Source organism: Haliotis rubra, unplaced genomic scaffold, assembly GCF_003918875.1.
Source record: "Haliotis rubra isolate DU_JTF1 unplaced genomic scaffold, ASM391887v1 Scf27, whole genome shotgun sequence".
Lineage (NCBI taxonomy): Eukaryota > Metazoa > Mollusca > Gastropoda > Lepetellida > Haliotidae > Haliotis > Haliotis rubra.
In genome coordinates, this window is record NW_025766780.1 from 310,262 (window position 1) to 333,096 (window position 22,835).

A 22,835-nucleotide genomic window follows, 5' to 3' on the forward strand; every position below is an offset into this window, starting at 1 on the left:
TAGTGACAAGATCAAGTTGGAGTTTTACAAATGTTAAATACAAAGTCCAAAAAAGTTGTTTTTAAATGACACAGCACCAAACTCAAAAACAAGCAATCTGTGACTCACATTACATAGTTCTAATCTATGGTACAGGTCAACTTCCCTCGGGTATCTAACAATCAGACGCCCGCTCACGAGGGAAAACAGATCTTTCAGATTATGTGAATCTCTTGCAGTCTAAAAGTCCACGCAGTCAAGCAATATATGCTTGATAGTGAACACTTCATCGCAAGAGACACACATGGGAGGTCCATCCCCATCCGTTTTCAGCAGATAGTCATGAGTAACTGACTGTGGCCAATACGACATTGTCGTAAAATTACCTCATCACGTCTTGAATGACAACCCAAGTAGGTATAACCAATTGCCCAAAGAGCAATGCGCTTTTGGTAACAACTGGGACTCCAGCAGTTTGTTTACCAGTCTGACTGTGCCAGGATCGTACGAACCCTTTCTGCTACATCATCATGATTGCAGGAATCCAGCACATAAACACACAATATCTAATACATTTAAAACAGAATAAAACTTCACACACAAAACTGCGGCCATGGCAGTCGTACTTTCAAATTATCTTAACTCCACCACAGTAATTTTTGAAATGGGTGTTTCACAAATGCACTATATACACATAAATCTATGGTTGTTTCACAAGTGCTAGGATCATGGCGATTCCAGAACACTACAGCCTGTCAAAGAGGGAACTATTTCTTCTCCAGAACTTCTTAGAAGGTACATGACCCCCGCGATCCCGGCTGCATTTCTCCGATCTGCTCTCGTGTTTTGGACGGTTTTTAGCCCTTAAATACACTTCAAACACCCGTAACTCCGAGACCAACAGTCTGATCAGGGCCAAATTCATCTCAAAAACACTGTAATGGACGTTCCAGCTGGCGTCCAAAGAAACAGTACAAGTAAAGGTAGCCACGGGGAGTGTATGGCAAAGTCTGAAGACCGTCAGTATTGCCCAGGAGGGAATCCTAGTTATGTTTTACAGATTAAAAATAATATGCAGCAGAGAGGGTTCGGGTGATCCTGGCACAGTCAGGTTGGTAAGGCTCATCATCAGCTCAGGGCCCTAGCCCCCTCTACACGCAGCCCAGACAGCGAATGGGACTTCTCCCAGGAAACACTGCCTAGTCGAACCCACCAAGAACTTTCCGGAGAATATGTAGACTCCCCAACACTTCAGCCTTCTGCATTACCCAGGGTGTCAGAAGGGCTGTGCTCCCAGTGGAGAACCCGGGCACTCTCCTGATCTGCGCCAAGAGATCAGGAGGTACCAAACCAAAGGCACCGAGAACAATGGGGAGCCTGACGACAGTGTACTTGGGATGCAAGAGAGACATTTCAAAGGCAAGGTCCACATTTTTATCATGCTTTTCCTGAATCTTGCCAATCACATTGGTGTCAAAAGGGACAGAAAATTCAATGATATAAAAAAATTCATTGGCTTTATCAACAAGGACAAGATCAGGTTTGTTGGCTGGAAGTCTTCTGAGGCTGTATATGGGCCTATTCCACAGAAGTTTGAAAGCATCATTTTCCATGACGCCCCTACCATGGATGGACCTCGGAGTCAAAGCCACAGGCATGACGGAGACGGTAGTAAAAGCAACTAGCCATGCCATCATGTCGTTTAAGATATGCTGTTTGTGCCAAAGAAGGGCATCCACTGACAAGGTGTTGGACAGTCTCTGTAAATTAATTACATAATCGACATTTCATATTGATATTTTCTTCTTCTTATTATTATTATTATTTGTACGGATTTTGTACCAGCTTTCCTGAACTAACCTCTTGGTCGATTGTCATGAAACTTTCAGGGATGTATGCTGAAATTGATACAGAGTTGAAAAACTCCCGACTTCCCGGATTCCGGCTTGGGCAGATAACCCAAAATGTCAAAATCTTTACACCTCAATATCTCAAAAACTATGAGAGATAAATTGACCAAATTTTCACTCAATGTAGACAAGATCATTCTCCACTGATTCAACTGAAGTTAGTCGCCATGATAGATTTTCCACCATTTTGAAAAATCTGAAATTTTTGTCCATTTTCTCGTTTTGACGGTGCCTGTGTTTAAAGATCTTTTCCTCCTGAAAGGCAAATCGTGTTTGATATATCGTTGTAAAGCCGACACTCCGGACTATTTAAAGGTCACATGCAACCAAAAAATCAAACATAATTAAAACACAATTATCACTTATTCATGACATATAATATACATTGCTGGTTATGAAAAAACATATAAACAAAATTATAAGCGTACAATCGCAAATCAAAAGTGCAATATTTTGCGCTTGGGTTTACTTCCCAAGAAACGAAGCAGCCGGGATACCGAACCCAGTCAGAGCGGGTAGGTGTTCACTCAAGTGTAACGGCGGGTTCATTTGCAGATGCCCTCACGTCTCATTGTGTGTGTATATATAGAGATGTTGGGTTTTGTAAATACATGCTCATTTTTTGTGTATAACATTTTGCAATCAACAGACATCATAACATGTCATGTGTACAAGTATCACACCTACCTGTCTGTGTAATTACATAATGTGACAGAGACCGAACTCGGGCCATAAATCAATGCATTTTGTTTATGGTGTATAGCTTGATAGGTGTTAAGTTCAAAATGAATGTGGTCAGTGATTGAAATTGTGTATTGAATATTGTCATTAGCAGACGGGCAGGCAGACACATAGGTGCCAATAAAACAGACACTGACTTTTGTCTGTGACAACGACCTTGGAAGTTGGTAAATTTTCCTAAGACGCATTTTCATAGGGTTCATAAAAATGTCACAGTTCTGCGAAAACACAATGGATTTAAGTTTTCAAGGTACCTAACTGTAGATAATTAAATGGGGAACATTTTTGCTTCACATTACGAACATTATCACGACACAAACTCGAACATTAGGCTTTTTCGCATTTCATTAGTGGTGAGATAGCTGAAGGAAGCGTCAGTAAAATCTAGCAATAATCTCCACTTCCTGGTTTTCCAATGCCCAAAGAAATAGTTCCCTCTTTCACAGGCCATAGCTCCGTTGTTCTTAGGTCTACAGTCAAAACAGTTAGTGTTCAGGAATTGCCAGGATGTGATCTCTCCGGCAGTTTGTTTACCAGCCTGACTGATATTTGAATGGCTGTGTCACAAATGCAATATATACACATAAGTCTATGGCTTTTTCACAATTGCAATTTATACACATAAATCCGTTTCCAATCTGATTCCATAAATATGTGATTGCAAACACTTCTGTCATTTTGACTGGAGGAATCCAACATCTTGACTATATGCCTCACAAATGATAGAGTTAAGAATTATTTACAACAATGTCATTGACATAGATTATCCTCACAGCTATTTCCTGCAAAACACAGAATCCAGGGACCCATGGTCAAATAATTTTTCTGACTTTAACAGTTAGCATATACTGAGCTGCCAAAGGAGTGCAGCAATGACGAAGACAGTCAAGTGCCAGTCCAAAGATTAATCCACTTCAGCAAACGTTGGAAACCTTTATTTCCAGCCCTTCGTGGTAACTGAAGTACGTTGGTAGGATCTTAACTGAAATATCTTGGATGTCTCTCGTGTAAACATGGTCAATTATGGTATTGTCTTCAGTTGTGGCTTCTGTTACATTCTGAACAAAACCAAAATTTCTAAGGAAATATTCAATAGATGACAACGTTCTGATGTTGTCATTAAAGTCACCAACGATCATCATCCCACAACTGAAAGTTTCACCTAGTCTTTCCATCAAATACCTCAAACTATTCTTGAATGCTGTCATTTGATAGTTTGGGGGCCTGTATATCAAAACAAGAACAATACCTATGACAGGCAAGTACATGCTCAGATGTTCTAAATTGTAGTTTTGATTTAGCGGTTCCACATACAGATTTTCTTTCACAAACACGCCTACACCACCATGAGTGATTTGAAATTCAAAAACATTCTGTTCAAATGGTCGTATGAAGACTCCCTGTTTTGATGGTAAAACTTGTAAGATGGTAAAGCATCTTCGGACACATTTGGAGCTAGCGAGTTTAGTTTTATGCCGCACTCAGCAATATTCCAGCTATATGGCGGCGGTCTGTAAATAATTGAGTCTGGCCCAGACAATCCAGTGATCATCAACATGAGCATCGATCTGCGTAATTGGGAACCGATGACGTGGGATACATTTGGAGATGCTATCCATGTTCCTGTAAGGCATATGACATCGCCTTTCACAAATCGTTTGTCATTTTTCAAACAATGAAAATGAGCGTCCTGTTTTTGGGCAACATAACGGTGAGATCAAAACTGCGTTGGTTAGTGCAAACCTCTGCATCAAAGCTTTTCATTTTTGTCAATGCACTTGTGTCACTTGATCATTGAAGTATATTTTGCCTGGATCGAAGTTTTGCACGATCAAACCTTCTAATGAGGTTTACCGGTGTCCCCCGCCGTGATGTTGCTGGAATATTGCTAAAAGTGGCGTAAAACCAAACTCAGTCAGTCTAATGAGGTTACACGGCTGAGTTCTGATTCCATCAAAGGATACTGAAATCTGATCAAATGTCAGACCCTGTGTTTTGTGTACAGTATATGCCCATGCAAGTTTTAACGGAAATTGCTGTCTAACGCCAGCACCATTTCTTGCTGTCTCTTCCTGCATCTCAATTGGCATACTATGGACTGAAACATCCATTTGCGTTTTTTTCCTCAATTCTGCACCAACCTTACAATTATCAAATTCAATGAAAATTTTGATTGGTTGTTCTTCATTTCCTCCCATTAGCAGATGGGAAACAGTACCAAACACGCCATTGACTAGACCACCAGCTGTGTCAATATTTCTTGTCAGCATTACTCTTGCACCAATACCAATCTTGATTTTTTGGGGCAAAGCAAATGAACCACACATTTTCGTTGTCAGCTAAACATTTGTCTGATGGTGTTTTAAAACATCTTCAGCGTCAATGGTAATAACGTTGGGACATTTGGCATTCAGCATTTCTTCATTGAACTCAACTTGGTTATTTCCGGGAAAGATGTGTATACAATCCATATCTTCTCCAGTTTCTCGACCTTTTAGAGTATCAATGTCTCCTGGTTGTAATGGACTTTCACGATCACGAACTCGAAGTCTGTTCAACATTTCGGCAAACATTTGGTTTCTTTGACGCATGATTTGTGTCAACTCAGCTTTAACAAAAATGTCATTCCAATGATCAACTCCAAAGTTTTCTGCAAATAGTGGTCTACCTTTAACAGGTTGGTAAATCACCAACAGCAAGTATGGACACATTGCCAAATGGCACGTCATTTGGGGTCTGCTTTATTTGCTTGAGTCGGCCATGTATATATGACAACACTTTGTGGTCCACCATTGATATTTCATCAATAATCAACAATTGAATGCTCTGATACTTGTGACGAAGGGTATTGATCTTCTCTTCACTGAGAGGAATATGTGGCAAGTGTGCATCAATACCAATTGAGAATGCACTGTGGATTGTCTGAGCGTCAATGATGAATGCCGCTACCCCAGTTGATGCAGTAAGTAACACAGAAATGTCATCTGGATTATCTCTGCATTTAGCCAGAAGTCTGTTGCATTCATAGTTTATGGCTCTGATGAGTAGAGACTTCCCTGTACCACCAGGGCCATGAACACACTGATAGAAAGGCTTTGGTTCCAGACCATTTCTTTTTCCAAGAGCCCATTGACGTACCATATAGAAGATAGCACTTTGCTCTGAATTGAGCGACTGTAGAGTCTTTTGAGCCTCAGTTCTGGACAGTGAAGATGAAACAGTAGTACTTTCATGGGATCTGTGGTCATGACCCAGTAAGTCTGGGATAGCGCAGTCATGATCTTCTTGGTCATCAATCTTTTGCCAGAGGCCTTTACACTCTTGTCTTTCAATCTCAGTTTCAGGACAAATTTGGGACCATGCATCTTCTAAAGAACCAACACTCCCTAGAATTTCTTCAGCTCTGTCTATTTCATCTGCGTCTTTTTCAAACAGCTTCTTGTTTTCATCAACAATAGTCTTCACCAACTGTATGGTAGTGCCGATTTTCACACAGGCCTCATCATAGAAACGTTCATGTGATTCAAAAGCAGGTGGTTTCAGCTGTGCATTCACTCTATATGGCAGAAATAGTTGCAACTGCAAGTTTGCTGTTAGTTCTGTTTTGCATAAACCCAAGGCCTTTTTGAAGGGTTAGTACAGGAGTTCTGCGTTTGTCATTGCTGACACGAGACATTTCTGATTGTGTTACTACTCTGTACTCGGAGCAAAATTGAGCTAAACACAGCTTATCCATGTCTTCGCCAGTTGATCTGTGAGTATAGCGATCAATTATACTTGTAGCCCACATGTCTTCTTCTTCAAAATCTCCAGAAGAACATGTTTGCTTGATCGTCTCAAGAGGCAAACTTTACCGAGCGGTGTTCATGCCTACAGGTATAAACTGCACCAAACGAGAGTTCTCTTTCAAATGCATATTGCATATTCTGTACACAGCTTCTTGTGCACTTACTTCTCTGTGAGTGAGATAAGTGTGCCCGATCTTTCTTAGAGCTTGTCTTGCATTGACATTGTCTTCACTGTGAGCTTCTTTTTCTGTCTTGGCAAGAAGTAAACCCATTTCACGTTCAGCTTTGCTGATAGGATATGATATACACCACACAAATTCGGTTCAATATGTCTTCTGCTGTTTTGGCCGACATTTTTTGCTTTAATATTTCGGCAAGGAATTGCATATCTGGATTGCCATTGGCATCCTTAGGCAAATCGTCAACAGTTTCCGTTTCATTGTTTGATTCAGGATGAGAAATGAACGTTTTGCATGATGGAGGCCTTGGGAAATTGAATCGACAGGTTTTACCACCTTTACGACATGTCTTTTTATGACATTTGCTGTGCATCTGTACACTCTCAACTATGCTGTGAAGTTCTTCGACATCCTCGGGCAGTTCACATGAAACATATCTGTCAACAAAGTTTACGACAGCTTCATCAGAGTCAGAATCGATTTTAGGTGCATTTTCTATGAGTATGTGGTGAACCTCTTTGCTGGAACTCCACTCGATAAAAGTAGTCAATGACTATTCCATTGGAGCTGCTGGAGACATTTTTACATCTCTGAGGAAAGCATGGAACCTTTGATCAAACATTCTGGCAGCTGTTACTGTATTTCTTCTCAGTACTGAACAGTTGGAATTCCAGTCAAGGTCGTTTGCTTTCCTCGTATCAGATGTTTCACGCAGGATACAATCAATGATCTCAGTCCACCTGAGTTCGGAAGAGGAAAATGAACAAAACCATGTAGGTATTCCCAATTGCCTGATTATCGAAAGAGGTTCTTTTGAACTGACTGCCAAAAGGGAGGTGTCCATCTTATTGGTTTAAAAAATGTGTACCCTTCATCATGCTTAGAATTTGTGAGAGAGATTCTTTGTCTGCAAGATTACTGGCTACAATTTTTCGGTTGCTTTGTGAAGCAGTTCCTTTACGAATGGAAATTTGGACATTAGATTTGATCTGCTCGAGTTCAGAAAGATATTGAGCATAAAATATGTAATCAGTACTTTGAGCAAATCTTCCATCTGCATTCATTAATCTGGTGTTCAGGTATCCACCTAATGTGAGCCTTTCATCATGAAATGTAGGCATCTCTTTTGGAAATAAAGTAGGAAAGCACTTAGCGTCATTGCTTTTGTCAGTCGAAATTGCAACTGGAATGTTATTTTCACATGGAGAAATGTTGATGATATTCTCATAATTGTTGTCCAAAATATCTTACCCAATGTTAACTGGTTGAAGACATGTATCCAATATCAATCCATTTTCACCACCCTCGACTTCAGATAGTTGCTCACAAGCTGAAGCAGAATTTGACTCTGGAACACTTGCCTGATCGGAATGAAATGTCCTCGCAACATCTTCAACATTTTGAACTGGAACATCATTGTCAGTATTGTTTGATTCATCATCTTCTATATCAATGACATGAAGATTGATCCAGTCATTGTTGAAATATATGTCCCTTTTAAAAATGTTATTTTCTTTCAAATATGACAAAGCTGCTCTAATGCTTTCTTTGTTCACATACTGATATTGGTAATGACCCTTGTAAGCCAATTCCCACTTCAACTTTACTCGGATCATCTGATCAGATGTTTGAACTCGAGGCAGAACACATGTTGTCTGCTTGATATTTGATGGAACGGCCACAGTTGGTCCATGCACAGCATTCTGCTGGCCTTTTGGCAAAGACGTAAGTTTCATAAATGGAATGTTGACAGCAACAAGATGTTGTTCCAAACTATTCAAACAACTCAGTTGTTTTGGAATATCATGTAACTGAAGATTCTTCACGACAGCTTCAGCCGGTTTCTTGCCAGACTTTCTGTGACAGCAATGGCATATCCATAATTTTCCACTTGGGCCTGTCAGAAACACACACGGTTGCATACAAGTGTCAGTACATTTATGCCAGTACATTTTACGTTTCTGCAATACAATGACCTGCCAGTTCTTGAGCTTTGCCATAACTAGTTTTCAAACATGTGAGAACTTGATTTTCAAAAAGTCGGCAATGGCACACTGAACATACATATTCTGGGCCTTCTGCAATACGTTTCCTGAAACCTGTCATAACATTCAGCATTTTACTCTTAAAAGCAGTTTTCTTATTTCTTTTCAGCATGTTTTGTTTTTGCACCTGTTGTCTGAACGCTGCATTAGTCTTGTATTTGACAGTTTGTGCTTGTTTCACAGCTTCCCTAAACTGTTCATTTCCCCCGGTATTTTGCAGTACTGGCACATTTTGTAGCTTCTCTGAACTGCTTATTTTGTCGATATTCCGCAGTACTTGCACATTTCACTGCCTTTCTGAACTGTTTATTTTGCTCATATTTCGAAGTGAGGTGAGGTGAAATTGGGTTTTACGTCGTGCTTGAGAATATTTCGCTCATATGACGATGTGCATGCGTGTGTATGTGTATGTGCGGCTGCTTGTACTAGCCCAGACGTAAGCTGGTTTTATAGTGCTAGCCCACTGAGATGCCATGCCGCAGTGAAGCATGGATACCCCACTCAGACACATTATACTGACTCCGAGCCGACCAGTCTTTCTTGTACCCATTAATGCTGAGCGCCAGGCAGGGACCAACAAGTACCATATTTTAACGTCTTTTGGTATGACGCGGTCGGGGATTGAACCCGCGACCTTCCGCTCTCCCGGGCGGACGCTCTAACCACTACACCATGGAGGCGGTCCCTCATATTTCGAAGTACTTGCACCTTTCACAGATTCCCTAAAATCCTCCTTGGTTCTGTACTTTTGACACTGAAATCTTTTACATGCTCCCTGAATTTCTCATTCTGAGCATACTTTTCCATACTTTTTCTTCTCAATTTACAGCGATATTCTTCATTTGCTTTGTATTTCTCTTTTGCCATTTCACTTCTTTGTTCCATGGTCATTTGAGGTGCATTTTGTGTCTGACTTTGGGTTTTCTTTCTCATTTATTTTCTGAATTATGCTTCTGAATTTTCTTGACATATTTCTTACTTTGTGTTTGCTTCAGACTGAACACATTTTCATCAGTAATACTTTCTATGTCTGATGATTCACAGTTTTCATTGTCTGAGAAAAGCATTTCACCTTATTCACTCTTATTTGCATTTTGAAAGTTTGACTGGTTGTCAATCATTATTGGCATTTGACTTTCCATTTCATAATCAAGATGAATGGACACAGGAGTTAGTTCAAACATGGTATTTACATTAGCATTCATGGACGATGCCAAACGAATACAATGTTCCTAAACCTCATGAACAGTGCTGTAGAAAATGAGGACACTTGTACCATCACATGCTAATGTACCCTCCTCATTCCTAGAATGTGAATCAAAAACAAAGTATGAGCCTTGTCTTTGTACTTAGTAGCTTTAGCGCCCTGAGACTTCGTCCAGGATTTCTTCCTTGGCATTGTTGTAATCACACGGATCAACACAATGGAAATTGAAAACTAAATGTGTCAAGTCAATGAATTTGACGACCAACAATTAACACAATTGTGGTATTCACCAAGCTACTCTATCACGTTTTATCAACAAACTATTGCTACATCACTACAACATATTCAACAAGTATTCATTGTTAGACATTAATGACACAACTGTTCCTTGTCACACTATGTATAGAAAATCGCCTAACCTATATTTCCTTCAAACTGAATTTGAACTGAATTCAATCTTCACATTGGCGCGTTACCAATTTGGGTTAAAGTTTGCTAAACGCACTGTGGAGGTTAATAAAATAAAATTCTTGCTAAACCACGCCTCTGTACTATTTGACAAATCACTTAGAGTAATTCTTTCAATATCACTCTGTGCAAATATTTCAGCAACCTTACATATGACGTGTGATGGCCAACAAATCAAACGTATCTCAAGAATTAAACAAAATAATTCACCCAATCCTTTCTTTGCTAACACTGTTAACAAATTCAAATTAATACATCATTCAATATGAATGCGATCTATAAAGATGCACTCACAATTCCTTCACTATTTCAATGTGAAAATATTTCAGAAACCTTGAAAATGATGTCTCTAGGCCAGGAAATTAAGCTTGCCTCAAGAAATTAAATATTAATTCACCTGATTCTTTCTTTGCTAACGCTTAACAAATCAAATTACTACACCATTCAGTGTGAATGTGACTTTCACAGTTGCACTCCCAATTGAATATTTCTTTAAATATTGCTCTGTGAAAATATTTCAGTAACTTTGAGAATGACGGCTCAAGCACAACGAATTAAATTTGTCTCAACAAATTAAAGAATAATTTACCCGTCCTGATTAAAATTGAGAGTCCCATCTCAATCTGACACTTACAGCATAAGTAGTTATGCACAAGATACATAAACCAACTTGATGGTAAATCACTATCTATGTTCGCCCACACGAGGCAGGGAATACAAATTACTAATATGGTATTGTTCAGATCACCACCCTAATCTAACCTGGTTATAAATTCTAAGACTTGGGATTGATACTACAAACCCAAACCACGGCAGTGCACAGTTGAACAGTAAACAATAGCTGACAAGTGCAACACCACGAGAATGAACTAACCTAATTACATGCTTCCGGTTTGGATCAGAAATCACATCTCAAACCAACGCTTCACAACAAGTACTCACTAAGTTGTGATTCAATTAACTACATCAACCTGATAGTCGATCAATATCTAAGCGACCAATATGATAAAGTAAACACATATAAATTAAAACGAGAACATACTTTCTATGGCTATATAATCAAAATTCAGAATGATACTATGTGAGACAGACAAGGCATCTACTACGTGAACGTAACTAAATACTCCCAGCTAACCAGCTGGAAAAGTAATAAAAAACTAGCCAATACAATTAAGTAATAAAGGCAAAGAAAACTGCTACACACCGCAGTTTAAACGGACTGACCTAATTATATGCTTCCGGTTTGGATCAGAAATCACATCTCAATCCAACACTCACAACTAGTACCCGGTACTCATAAAGTTGTGATTCAATTAACTACATCAACCTGATATTCGATCAATATCTAAGCGACCAATATGATAAAGTAAACACAAAGCAATTAAAAGAACAACATACTTTCTATGGCTATATAATCATAATTCAAAATTATACTATGTGAGACAGACAAGGAATCTACTACGTGAACGTCACTCAACACAATTAGATACTACAGGCAACGATAGTTGCACACCACAGTTTGAACGAGTTCTATCTGAGCAGGCCACGAGCATTCAAGCAAGCTAATTATTGTAAATAATGGCGCGAATGGACTCAGTGGTATTTATAAGCATCGCAAATATATCCGCGAAGCGGTGTACGTTTGGGTGTATTCCGTTAACATTTTCTGCTGATTCAGCAAGAATCAACTAAGTTCTAACAAAATGCTGCCCTCGCATTATGTAAGCGCCATTGACAAAGGAATTTATATTTTAAGACTGCGGTGGCACAGTCTTATTAGAAATTGAGTTTCTTTTCAACTGTGTTTTACTGGATTGACACTAAATGTTCACAGAAATACACGAGCGTTACCCAAACACACACCGCTTTGCGGATGATAGGCGGATGCTCCCAAAATGTGCTGAGCTTGAACACTCAGCTCTAGACAATCCAAACTTTCCATAACTGATTTCCAGAAAATTTGCACATAATAATTTATAGCGTCCATACCTTAAACATGAATATTCTGGTTTCGATATCTCGATTAGTAACAGATATCGAGATGTTTGTTTCTATTGTTTATGTTCTCCAAAAATTAGTTTTCAAAAAAATTGTATTTTCTTTACGATACATTGCTGGAATTTACCAGTATGTAGAAGCTTGGTATACTGAACAATGTTTGTTCTTTAATGCATGTCAAAATGTGAATTGCTAGGCGACCATATTGGATTCTAATAGTTTCCAAGTATAGTTCTTAAAGAACAGCATAGCTGCTCAGGTTCTGCTCAGAAAGTGCTGAAAATGGACAGGACGCATCAGTGTTAGACTCTGAACATTTCATGTTCTTAGATGCTTTTCAAAACTTGCGTAGTTTGGGGGCCATTTTGGATTGAAAAGTGCAAAAATGCAATATGTTATCAGAATGGCATAAAACAGCATATATCTCCATCAGTATCGACCCAATAGCGTCCATATTTGGTATGTGTCTCTGCCATGATATTCCGATCATTTTCGATCGTTTGTTTCAAGGGGACATTTCCAGCTGTTTGGCCACCATTTTGGATTTAAACTTATTTTTTTTCAGATTGTCATAGCAACAAAAGTTGAAAAGCAAATGACTTGACATTGACAATTTTAGTAGGCACAGTCAATGGGAAGCATTCTGCAAAATCTCAGTTTTGGACGTTGAATAGTTCCGGAGAAAACGGGGGAAAACTGGTTTGGCGGACAGACAAGCGGACAGACCTTCGGGATCAGTTTTGCCAAGTTTGACCATTCAATACGATACACTAGGTCTGGGCAAAGCAGGAACACCAATTCCTTTTAGCCAAGAAGCAATAACAGTGGCGTCTTAGCTCGTGAAAAAAAAGGTACTTTTTCTTGTGATGGACCGGTCAAATGAACATGACCTCGTGACCTTGATGATCTGACCATTAGAAAGGTTTTTTGGGCTGTCTATCATGTTCAGGGATTAAAATGCTGAAAAACTAAAAAATAAGCGACTTTTATTTGGGCTCCATGCCTTTAGGCAGGAGACCTATTGTAATCGTTTGGATTATTATTATTTATTCCGCCGAATTTTGTACCAAACACACCTCCTAAACCAATGCTCCGAATCGCTTACAAAAAAATGACACAGATGCCCACCGATTTGAAGATATTCCCCTTTAAAATCTCTAAGCTCTAGGCCCAATAGCAAAGGGGAGATAATTCAAAATTAATTCCAAAAGTTCAAAGTTTGACAGCAAATATCTCAAGAACTAATTGTTCCAACACTTCCAAATCTCTTGTACAGATGCACAATCGACTTCCCAACAATTGTGCCTGGACGGGTCAAGTCGCTAAAATGTACCGTTTGGCAGTTATTTTTTGTTTTCAGTTTTTGGCCATGTTTTTCAGCAGTTTTCTGAGTAGTTTGCTCCCAAAATGTGCTGAGCTCGAACCATCAGCTCTAGACATTCCAAACTTTCCATAAATGATGTCCAGTAACCATTGTGCAAATTCTGCACAAAAAGTGCCAGGATGTGCTTCGATGGCCACCATATTGAGTGCTACTTCTGGGCAAAAGTTCTCTTCAAAAACTCTCAGACTTCTTCACTGGTATTTCCAAAGGAAACTTACCAGGTGAAAACTGAAAAAAAACGTTCTGTGTACGTGTCTGACAGCTGAGGTCTTTGCGATTCCAGAACTCTAATTGTTTTGACTGTACACCCAAGGACAGGCGAGCTACAGCCTGTTTATTTCATGTCCAGAACAGCCCATTGACACAAGACACTATATTCTCCTATTTTCCTTCCGTGTCATGGTAAAACTTAAGGGGGGATAACTGACCTATAAATGCTAGTTGAAGGAAGCGCCAGTAAAATCTACCAACAACCCCCACTCACCGGCTTCCCAATGTCCCAAAGAGCAATATGCTTTTAGTAACAACGGAGTATTCTGCAGTTTGTTTATGGTTATAAGTTACCTGTTTCCAGGTGTTAAGTGTACTCCAAGTATATTAGCTTGCTCTGTGTTCGCAAGTTCAGTTCAGACAGCTTTGAGTAACGGTATAAAGAATACTGACATGGACTATGGATTCACAGATTCAGTTGCGACCGCGTGAGGGAACCCCTAATCTAACCCTTATAAGGTACTTGGTTGCGATCTCCATAGCATTTATGATAATGGGCTGTGTTGATGTGTAATCGCAGTCAGGCAAAAGCTGTTGACAGTGTCAAACGGACAAATAGAATTAACTCCCTTAACAATATCCAGCTGGGATATTTGTTTAGAAACCACTAACTGTCGTTATATATGTTTACATAAGGCATTTGTTTACAAAGAAGACAGATAATCTGATCCATAATTTCACAAGAAATTGAAGATTTTTTGCACTTTTCCGATATATTTCCTATTAGACTCCTGTAACACGTTCAGCTGTGATAGCATGAGAGGAACAGTGTAATGGATATTGATAGTCTATGCAGCACAGGGCATCGTGACAACATTGGGACTTGGCTGCATTTGAAATCTGAACAGAAAGAGTAGTATCTACCGACAGTTAATATGCATTAGACTCGTCAGGTACCTGTATCGGTAGGCAATGCATCATCATGATAAAGTGTATAACAATGTTATTTTTTTAATGAAATGGTGAAAACTTTGATTACTGATGCTTAAATGTGGATTAGGACATGCCAGGTACATGCATCGCTAGGCAATGCATTGCTACGATTAACAATATCCATAGAGATTACTAAACGAGTGTCTGTCAGATACCATTTATCTTACAACGAGTTGTTTCAAAACGTATTTAACGAGCGAAAGCGAGTTAAATACGTTTTGAAACAACGAGTTGTAAGATAAATGGTATCTGACAGACACGAGTACAGTAATCTGTTTCTTACACACCATAAAATCGCACCATTTTATGGTCGAATAGATTCAAATTTCATGTTTTCTCATCGTAGGTGCGCAATAATACACAACACAACGTTTATGAATGAGTGACGTCACTTGGCTTCCTAATCACTACTCATCCCCATGGTGACCCTCCACAAAAAGGTTTCTGCCACCTCTTCGCATCATCAAGGCAATAGTGATAATGATAACTAGATAAGATCACAGAAAATTAATTAAACCCTCTAAAACGATGATGTTACCATGCAAATGTGGATGATTTTAATTCTTGCAAGCGTAAAATATTTGAGCGAGTGACGTCATCGTTATCGCTTGGTGGTTGTCGTCATCGGAAGATTGTTTTGGATATCTCTGCACATTGGGGATCTGTACTTGTGTACCAGTTTACGTTCAATGTTCTCCCATCGACCGGAGCCAAAACTTTTGAGTGTGTGTAATTAGGTGCACCCAGTGTGCTTGAATGTGACATTGCTGAGGTTACGTTCACTGTCAATGGGGGACTACTCTTCTTCGCCACATCCTTCTCGTTTTCCCGAGCCAGAAACTGCCACTTGGAATGTAATGGAATTTACGGAGTTTTCAGTATGAAATGTGAGTTGATTACATCCTGTAAGTTATCAAGACATAAACTTTTCATTATCATGCGTCGGAGGAATATCTTGAGCAATGACTTATGTGTAGATCAACCGTTCCTGTACATGTTCGATTGAATAGAAAGGACGTGTGCCGCCATTTGCACTCATGAAGCCTTGCAAAACGTACCATGTTGTACATTGTTTCAACGAGTGTGTTTTGGTTCAGATTGTCATGAGTGAATTTGATAACATTGGAATCACATAGTATCTCGGAGCTGGAAGTGGGTCTTCATCATGTGTATCAGTGAAAAATGTCATCTTCATCAATGCATCAAAGAAACAACGAGGCAAATCGATCTCACAATGGACAGGCACTGACGTTATCGTGTCAGGTATTTTTGCAAGACGACACATGACACTTGTCGCATCTCTCCAGTAAAAGTACCAGTGTTGTACATTTTGAATATTCGAAGGGAATCAAGGGCTTTATCTCTAACGGTGATTTTCACATAATTGTTTACACAGGTATCACTGATTGTTGGAGCCATTTTGAATTCATGACTAGAAATCAAAAGTTTTAATAAAAGGAATTAGAAAATAAATAGATTTGTGTTATATTTATTCTACTTGTGACTCATTGTATAAATACCTGTTTATGTTGCAATCGCGAAAATAACAGGTAGGTGTAAAGGGGTATTTTTTGCACGAGTAACAGGTTTCTGTTCGATTGAAGCACGAGTAACTTATCAATGAATTTTAATCAGGAAAGTAGTCCGTCATAACCTGACCCTAGGTCATCACCATGGAGTAGCCAATCACGGGGATTAGAAATCGATCTCACACATATGTGTGATACCAGTTTTCTCACATGGGTTTCTCACCCACGGGTGTGTAAGAGAAGTTTTCCAAATTCCTCTGAAAATTCAGCACAGGTAAGTTTGTTCTTTCCAGAAGGGGGTGGTCTGTATAGGCACATTGCTTTGCAACACATTTTATATGAAGTAACGCACACAGTCATTAACTCAAATGATCTAAATCCACCTGATTCTTATGAACTTCGCTGAAGACCAACTTGAAGAGAATCCTGTGACTCTAAGTCCTCCACCTTTAGAACTATCTCAGGGTTGGTGGACAAAAAGGTCATTAACCGTTGTAATTTCAACAATGACTGCTTCATCTCCTGTGATTTTAGCCATGCTTCAGTTAAAAATAGAATGTCAAATTCATTATCTTGTATGAATTCTGACATCTCAAGGGCTTTATTTCTGCTTGAATAGGAATTCCAAAGACCAACTTTCAGACATGTAGAAACTGATTTGGATTGAAAATATGATTGAACAGTGAATTGGCAGCACATAGGGTGTACTTATCTTGTGAAGCCTTAATAGTCATTATACATGTACAACAACATTAAAAAGGCCGAACGTAAGGCCATGCTGGCCTTTGGACTGGGAAGCCACCAAATGGATATGTGAAGTATGGCAGAGGGACTTGAGGCTGTCTTGGTTCTTCTATATAGGCATTGTGAATGTCATCTCTGAAGTGGGGTCTTGGGGGTAAGGGAATCATCGGTTCCTGAGAATGCACTGTCGCCGGTGTAGACGGGTAGGTGTGCTCGTCACATTGCTGATCAGCACAGGACATAGATTCTACTATAAGTCTGCTCAGAAGTTTGACACCACGATGTGATAAGTAAATTCCGCCAGGAATGAGCACATCACGAGGCTTCACTGACATCATCTGTTTAAAGATGTCAATGTATGTAAACTGTATAGCACAGGACATTTCTTTAATAATGAGGTGTCTTGTCATACTGTTATACCATGATGGAGACTGGCAAGGTAGTACAGAGCACACATGCACATATCCTCCGTAGCATTTACCTGGGTAGTAGTGAGTCAAATTCCTCAACAATTCTTCTACGGGCTGCTCAGTAACATTGTTATCTCCTGTAACAAAGACTATGTTTTTCGTTGTAGAGTTTTGTTTCAATAGAAGAGGAAATCTATCATGGATTTCACCAATTGCTGCTCTCCTGTTTGTGTCAAATACATGTTGTACAAATGCATGGTGCCTGCATTTCACCTTTTAACATTTGTATAAATGTTTAAGATATAGTTTACTACACTAAATGTGTAATTTTTTCAGTAAATATCATTCAAACAAACAAACACTTACAAAGAATAAAAAAACATATACCCTATATCCACGTATGGTATATATGATATTGAACAAGGCTAAATGTAGATAATTATATTAATTTCATGAAAAAATATCCAAACGATTACATTTTAATACTGAAAGTGTAATCGGCAGGATATGGTGATTGTGTTTACTCTTATGCAACCGACCTTCACCTCAATGAAATTGCCAAATATGTACAACAATGTTGACATATGACATCACTACAGATGACCGATTGCTTACAAAATGGCAGCTTTCCTGAAAATGGGTACTCAGGATTTTGCGAGTACCCTTCCCTTGATTCAGGGATCGTTTGTACATAAATATGAGATGTAAGTAATCTGAATGATTCTGACTATATGTGTATTGTTATATGTTTTAACGTTTTCATTTTCAGTAAGAGAAGAAGCCAGAAATGCCGATCATTACCTTTGTTGTTCTGCTTGATTTTGCGTCAGTCATGGCGTCACGATGCACATCACATTACTGTATTGTATCTATTTTAATTTGCTATTTCTTGCTACGATGTTTTTTCCATGCATAATCTTAATGCATTCTAAGAATAGGCGAATGGGTGTCTGAAAATTTCAGAAAATGCTACACAGTGTAACGTCTGATTTTTTCTTTGTTTACATTTTAAACAAGTGCTGTCTTTCGAGCACAGCGTTGGTTTTCACACCCAATATCTTTCATTTCAGTTCACCTAGACACTTCATAACGGTCACAAAGACCAGTTTTAAATTCATTCTAAAATGTATTAGGTATTCAGTGATGCATTTGTCGCAGCTGAATATGAAATACAAGTGATGTAATTCACTAATTGGCACCTCAATACCGGCCTTCGCAAAACGTGATTTGGTATGTATCCAATGTAGCGCAAAGCGCACTTCGGCAATCGTGTTAGTGTATTTACGAAAATATCCCAACCGATTCTAGGTTCATCGGCAGCGTTTCAGAATTATCATTAGTTATTTCAGGAAAAACTGATATCAGTGATCATTGACATGCTATTTTTGACATTTTGTGCCGAGTAATTATCCGATGTTACATTTCAAAACATACACCAAATGGCGACATTTCAGCACTTTAACTTTGTCTCAGATAAAAGTGTATGGTTGCAAGAAACAGGAAATTTCCTGTAGATTTCGAAACTGTAAAATATATTTGTCTGTGTGATACATTTTGAATTTTGTTTGACTTAAAAGTGAGGGTTGAAGAGCAAGGACATACATGTCCCTCTGGCATCCCTTCCTATGGATGGATTTTAATCACATTCTTACTAATCATTACAGCAATAGGCCTTAATTTCTTTATCCTTCTTCTATTTTTATTGCAGCAAATCATCTTTTAAAAATGCTATATGAATTGACGAAAACTTTATTAGCATAAATATACAATTGCTGTCGCATCTGATGTGCACTGTACAGTAGGAAAATAATGTACTGTATCTATTTCTGTTGTGAGTGATATGCAGGCATACTTCGTAGTCACTTTGATAAAATGTTACATTTGAATATCGAAACCTAGATCTAGATTATGCCATATATGGTGTCAAGTTCAAGGTCAACAGTAAAAATAGATCTAGATTATAAACATTACCACATGGTTTGTTGTCCCATTTCTCCCTGAGATATTGTGAGTGTGAAACTGATATTAATTTCCCATTTTGTGTATAGGCCTACATTTCACTTTACGTAATCATTGTCAATGGCCTTTCCGTTTCTTCGTAAATGCAGTCGAAAGACCAGTTGGCCTCAATCATTCACTGGATCACATTCTCCTCGTCAGAAGAGAAATTTCTACATCTCTTATTCCAAGGGGTGCAGGCGACATTTTGCAATACCATTTTTGGCAAACCGGAAGTAAACAGAAAACAGAATTGTGGGATATTTAGAAGTTAACCACACTGTTAAACTGTGACGGTGACGTTAGCAAACGGTGTGACTAACCATAGTTTGAACAACGCCATATATAACGTTCGGTTAGCTAACGGCCAGTTAAGGATTTAACCAACCTTTAGGAGTTAACCCGCAGTTAAGATAACCGAGTATTGAACAACCGGGCCCTGGTCATTTCAGATTCAATAAGGCCATTTTTATCTTGCTTTGAATGTGAGGACAGGATTTTTCTGTTACTGCATCATTATAAAATGAACGAATTGAGTTTTTGATGACTTCAAAACTTCCAGTTGAAAAGGTAAGAACTAAGTTACTTCCTTTTTGTCATTTCACAAATGACATTACATCTGCCAGCAGCTTCTTTCTTTTTGGAAAGTAAATCTTGTTTATCGAGAATAATTTGATAGTTTGTAGCATTTGACTGTTAGACGTCAACAACAATGGCGATCCTGTGACGTAACAATCTGTTGTCATGACGTCAGGTGACAGTTAACTGTCAGATTCACAGCAAAACTCGGGCGAAAGTATTTTCACATTACAAAGTGTTTTACGGTTCATTTTTCATCAGAAAAGGTTCACGATTCATGTCAGCATAACTTTATAAAGACATTTGTAATGATGATTTCACATACCTAACACTGTGCACCAAGAAATTCCACTTTTCGTTTGGGTGCCGTAAGTTTGTGTCATCACAGATTGATGCATGTGCATTCATCGTCACCAATTATCGAAGGTGTGTTACACCAATAACGCAAATGGACTTTAAACATCAACTGTTTCACTTAAAAGTGACACAGACAATTCAAGCGACACCCAAGCCCATAGTCAATTGTTCAGATAAGGTGATTCCAAAAGAAGTTTTTTTTAATTCAAGTGTCGCAAAGTCACTTACTTTGGCAGTGTTCACTAAAACGAGACATATCTAGTTAAAAGTAGGATGAGGTGATTCCTCTAACTCAGTTTCATAACTATTTAAGTTGTTCAGTTTTAAGTGTAAACTACCAAGTGGGTGATTTGAAATGCTTATGCAGTTGAACAGCTAACTTTTCAAATCCCTTTGTCTATTTGAATGTCACAGTAGGGTTGGGTATTGCCAAAATTTTCGTATTGTGATGTGTGTTGGCATGTTGCAATATGTATTGCAATATATTGTGAAGTGTAATGTAAGGTTTAAGGTAATGAAATTACTGTTCCCTTTCTTTTGAAACAATGCCACTGACCACTGTCAGGACTCAGATGCCTGTGTACAAGAGATCAATTGAAAATGTTTCCAAGTTGAAGACTTTGCTTTGGAACTGGAGAAAAAGCGTCTGAAGCAGCAATCTATTTTTTTATTTATGTGGTCTAAAAGTCATGCAAATGCAATTATATGACCAATAAACATTCTCAAAATTATTAATTGATAATAATATAAAGGAAATTTATTTTTTACTACATCACGAAAATTATCGATCACAATCACGGAAATTGCCGATCGTATTGACTGAACTGGTTTGCAAAAAATGTACCGCAATATATCGTATTGTGAAGTTCGAATTGCAATATACTGGTTAACCGGTATTATTGCCCACCCCTATGTCACAGTATTATGAACTCAAGTTAACCCTACTGCAGTGACCCAATTTGTCTTATCACAATGAAGGATGAAATGTACTATGCATATTGTAATTGGCATACCTCCACATAGCTGCAAGAAACTGGAATAAAGCAAACAAACAAGACATGTCATTATTACAGTATATCATATTATGAATATAGTTAGTTTGTTCTCAATATACATGTATAAACTTGTCAGTGTTATTTTTTCTTTCAACCAGGAAAAGAGATGAATGAAAAATTACTTTTTCTGTTTGATGAGGGCCATTGCTCTGTTTGCTGGCAGGAAAGGGTTGGTTGGATCAAGCTGCAGGCCCCGTGAATAGTGTTCAATGGCATGGTTATACTCTCCTCTCCCGGAAAAATTCATTTCCCTGACAAAAAAAAGAAAAGAAAAGAAATGAGACATGTAACCTTTAAACATCCTTAAAAATTTGGCAACATTTTCTTTTCAGTGATCAAAATACTACTAAATTTGAGTTTCTATGTCTGCATTTTGATGTTCCTTCGAAACCCCTCAAGGATTTGTAGCACTCTCCTACCAAGGGATCCATGCAGTCAGCATAGCACCTCTGCCAAAGGCGCCACCATGTGACGATTCTTCACATCTTACACATTCCATTCAATATATTGTGTATGTTTTTCAATATAATAATAATTGAGAAGTCCACACACTTAATTAAACATCTTTGACAGTGATTTTTTGTTTATTTGAATGTTTATCATCAATATATGAGCGGCAAATCGTGAATCAAGCTGTCAAAATCATAACTGACCGTACTCACTACTTAAATTCGGGGAATACAACCTCCTCCCTTCAGGCCGCCGCTACAAAGTTCCAATTGTGAAAACTAAGCGAGCCCGTACATCATTTATTCCAAGCACCATATCTCTCTTAAACAAATGTGAAGATACCTAAATCAAAGAATTTATGTAAATATGTTTGGTATCTCTCTAATGTGTCAGTAGCTCTGCTGATGTAACACAAATTCCTGAAAAGGCATTAAAGTATTACGGTATTCTATTCTATTCTATTCTAATACTATTCTGATTTGCGTAGCTATCCCTTGTTCACATCAGTTGTATGTCTCCAAAGTCCTATATGTGTTGTCATCAAAGTCCTATCTATACAGTTGTTGAAGAATACCGATATAAGTACATAATTAACAACATGAAGGGACCTAGCTTCTGCTTTACATATGAGCGTATTTGTTTACAAATAAGAGAAAAATCCAGTCATATGATAAGCAAATTAGCCTGTGGCAGTGATGGTATGCTTAATCATCACTACGCTGGAGTGTGGAATTGGTAGCTCACCTGAAATTTTCTGGACTAATTATTTATACCAGAATACAGTAAAGTAACTAAAAGATGATGTACACCT

At 38.5% G+C, this 22,835-nt stretch overlaps 1 protein-coding gene across 2 annotated transcripts in view; it reads right to left on the reverse strand.

Moving 5' to 3' along the window:
• The window catches only part of LOC124280549 (RNA polymerase II-associated protein 3-like), a 416,551-nt gene that overhangs the window by 267,077 nt on the left and 126,639 nt on the right, over nt 1-22,835 (reverse strand). For both annotated transcript variants that reach the window (XM_046716497.1, XM_046716498.1), the window contains exon 3: nt 21,697-21,825. In XM_046716497.1, coding sequence (XP_046572453.1) covers nt 21,697-21,825 — 129 coding nt within the window. The remainder of the gene's footprint in view (nt 1-21,696; nt 21,826-22,835) is intronic.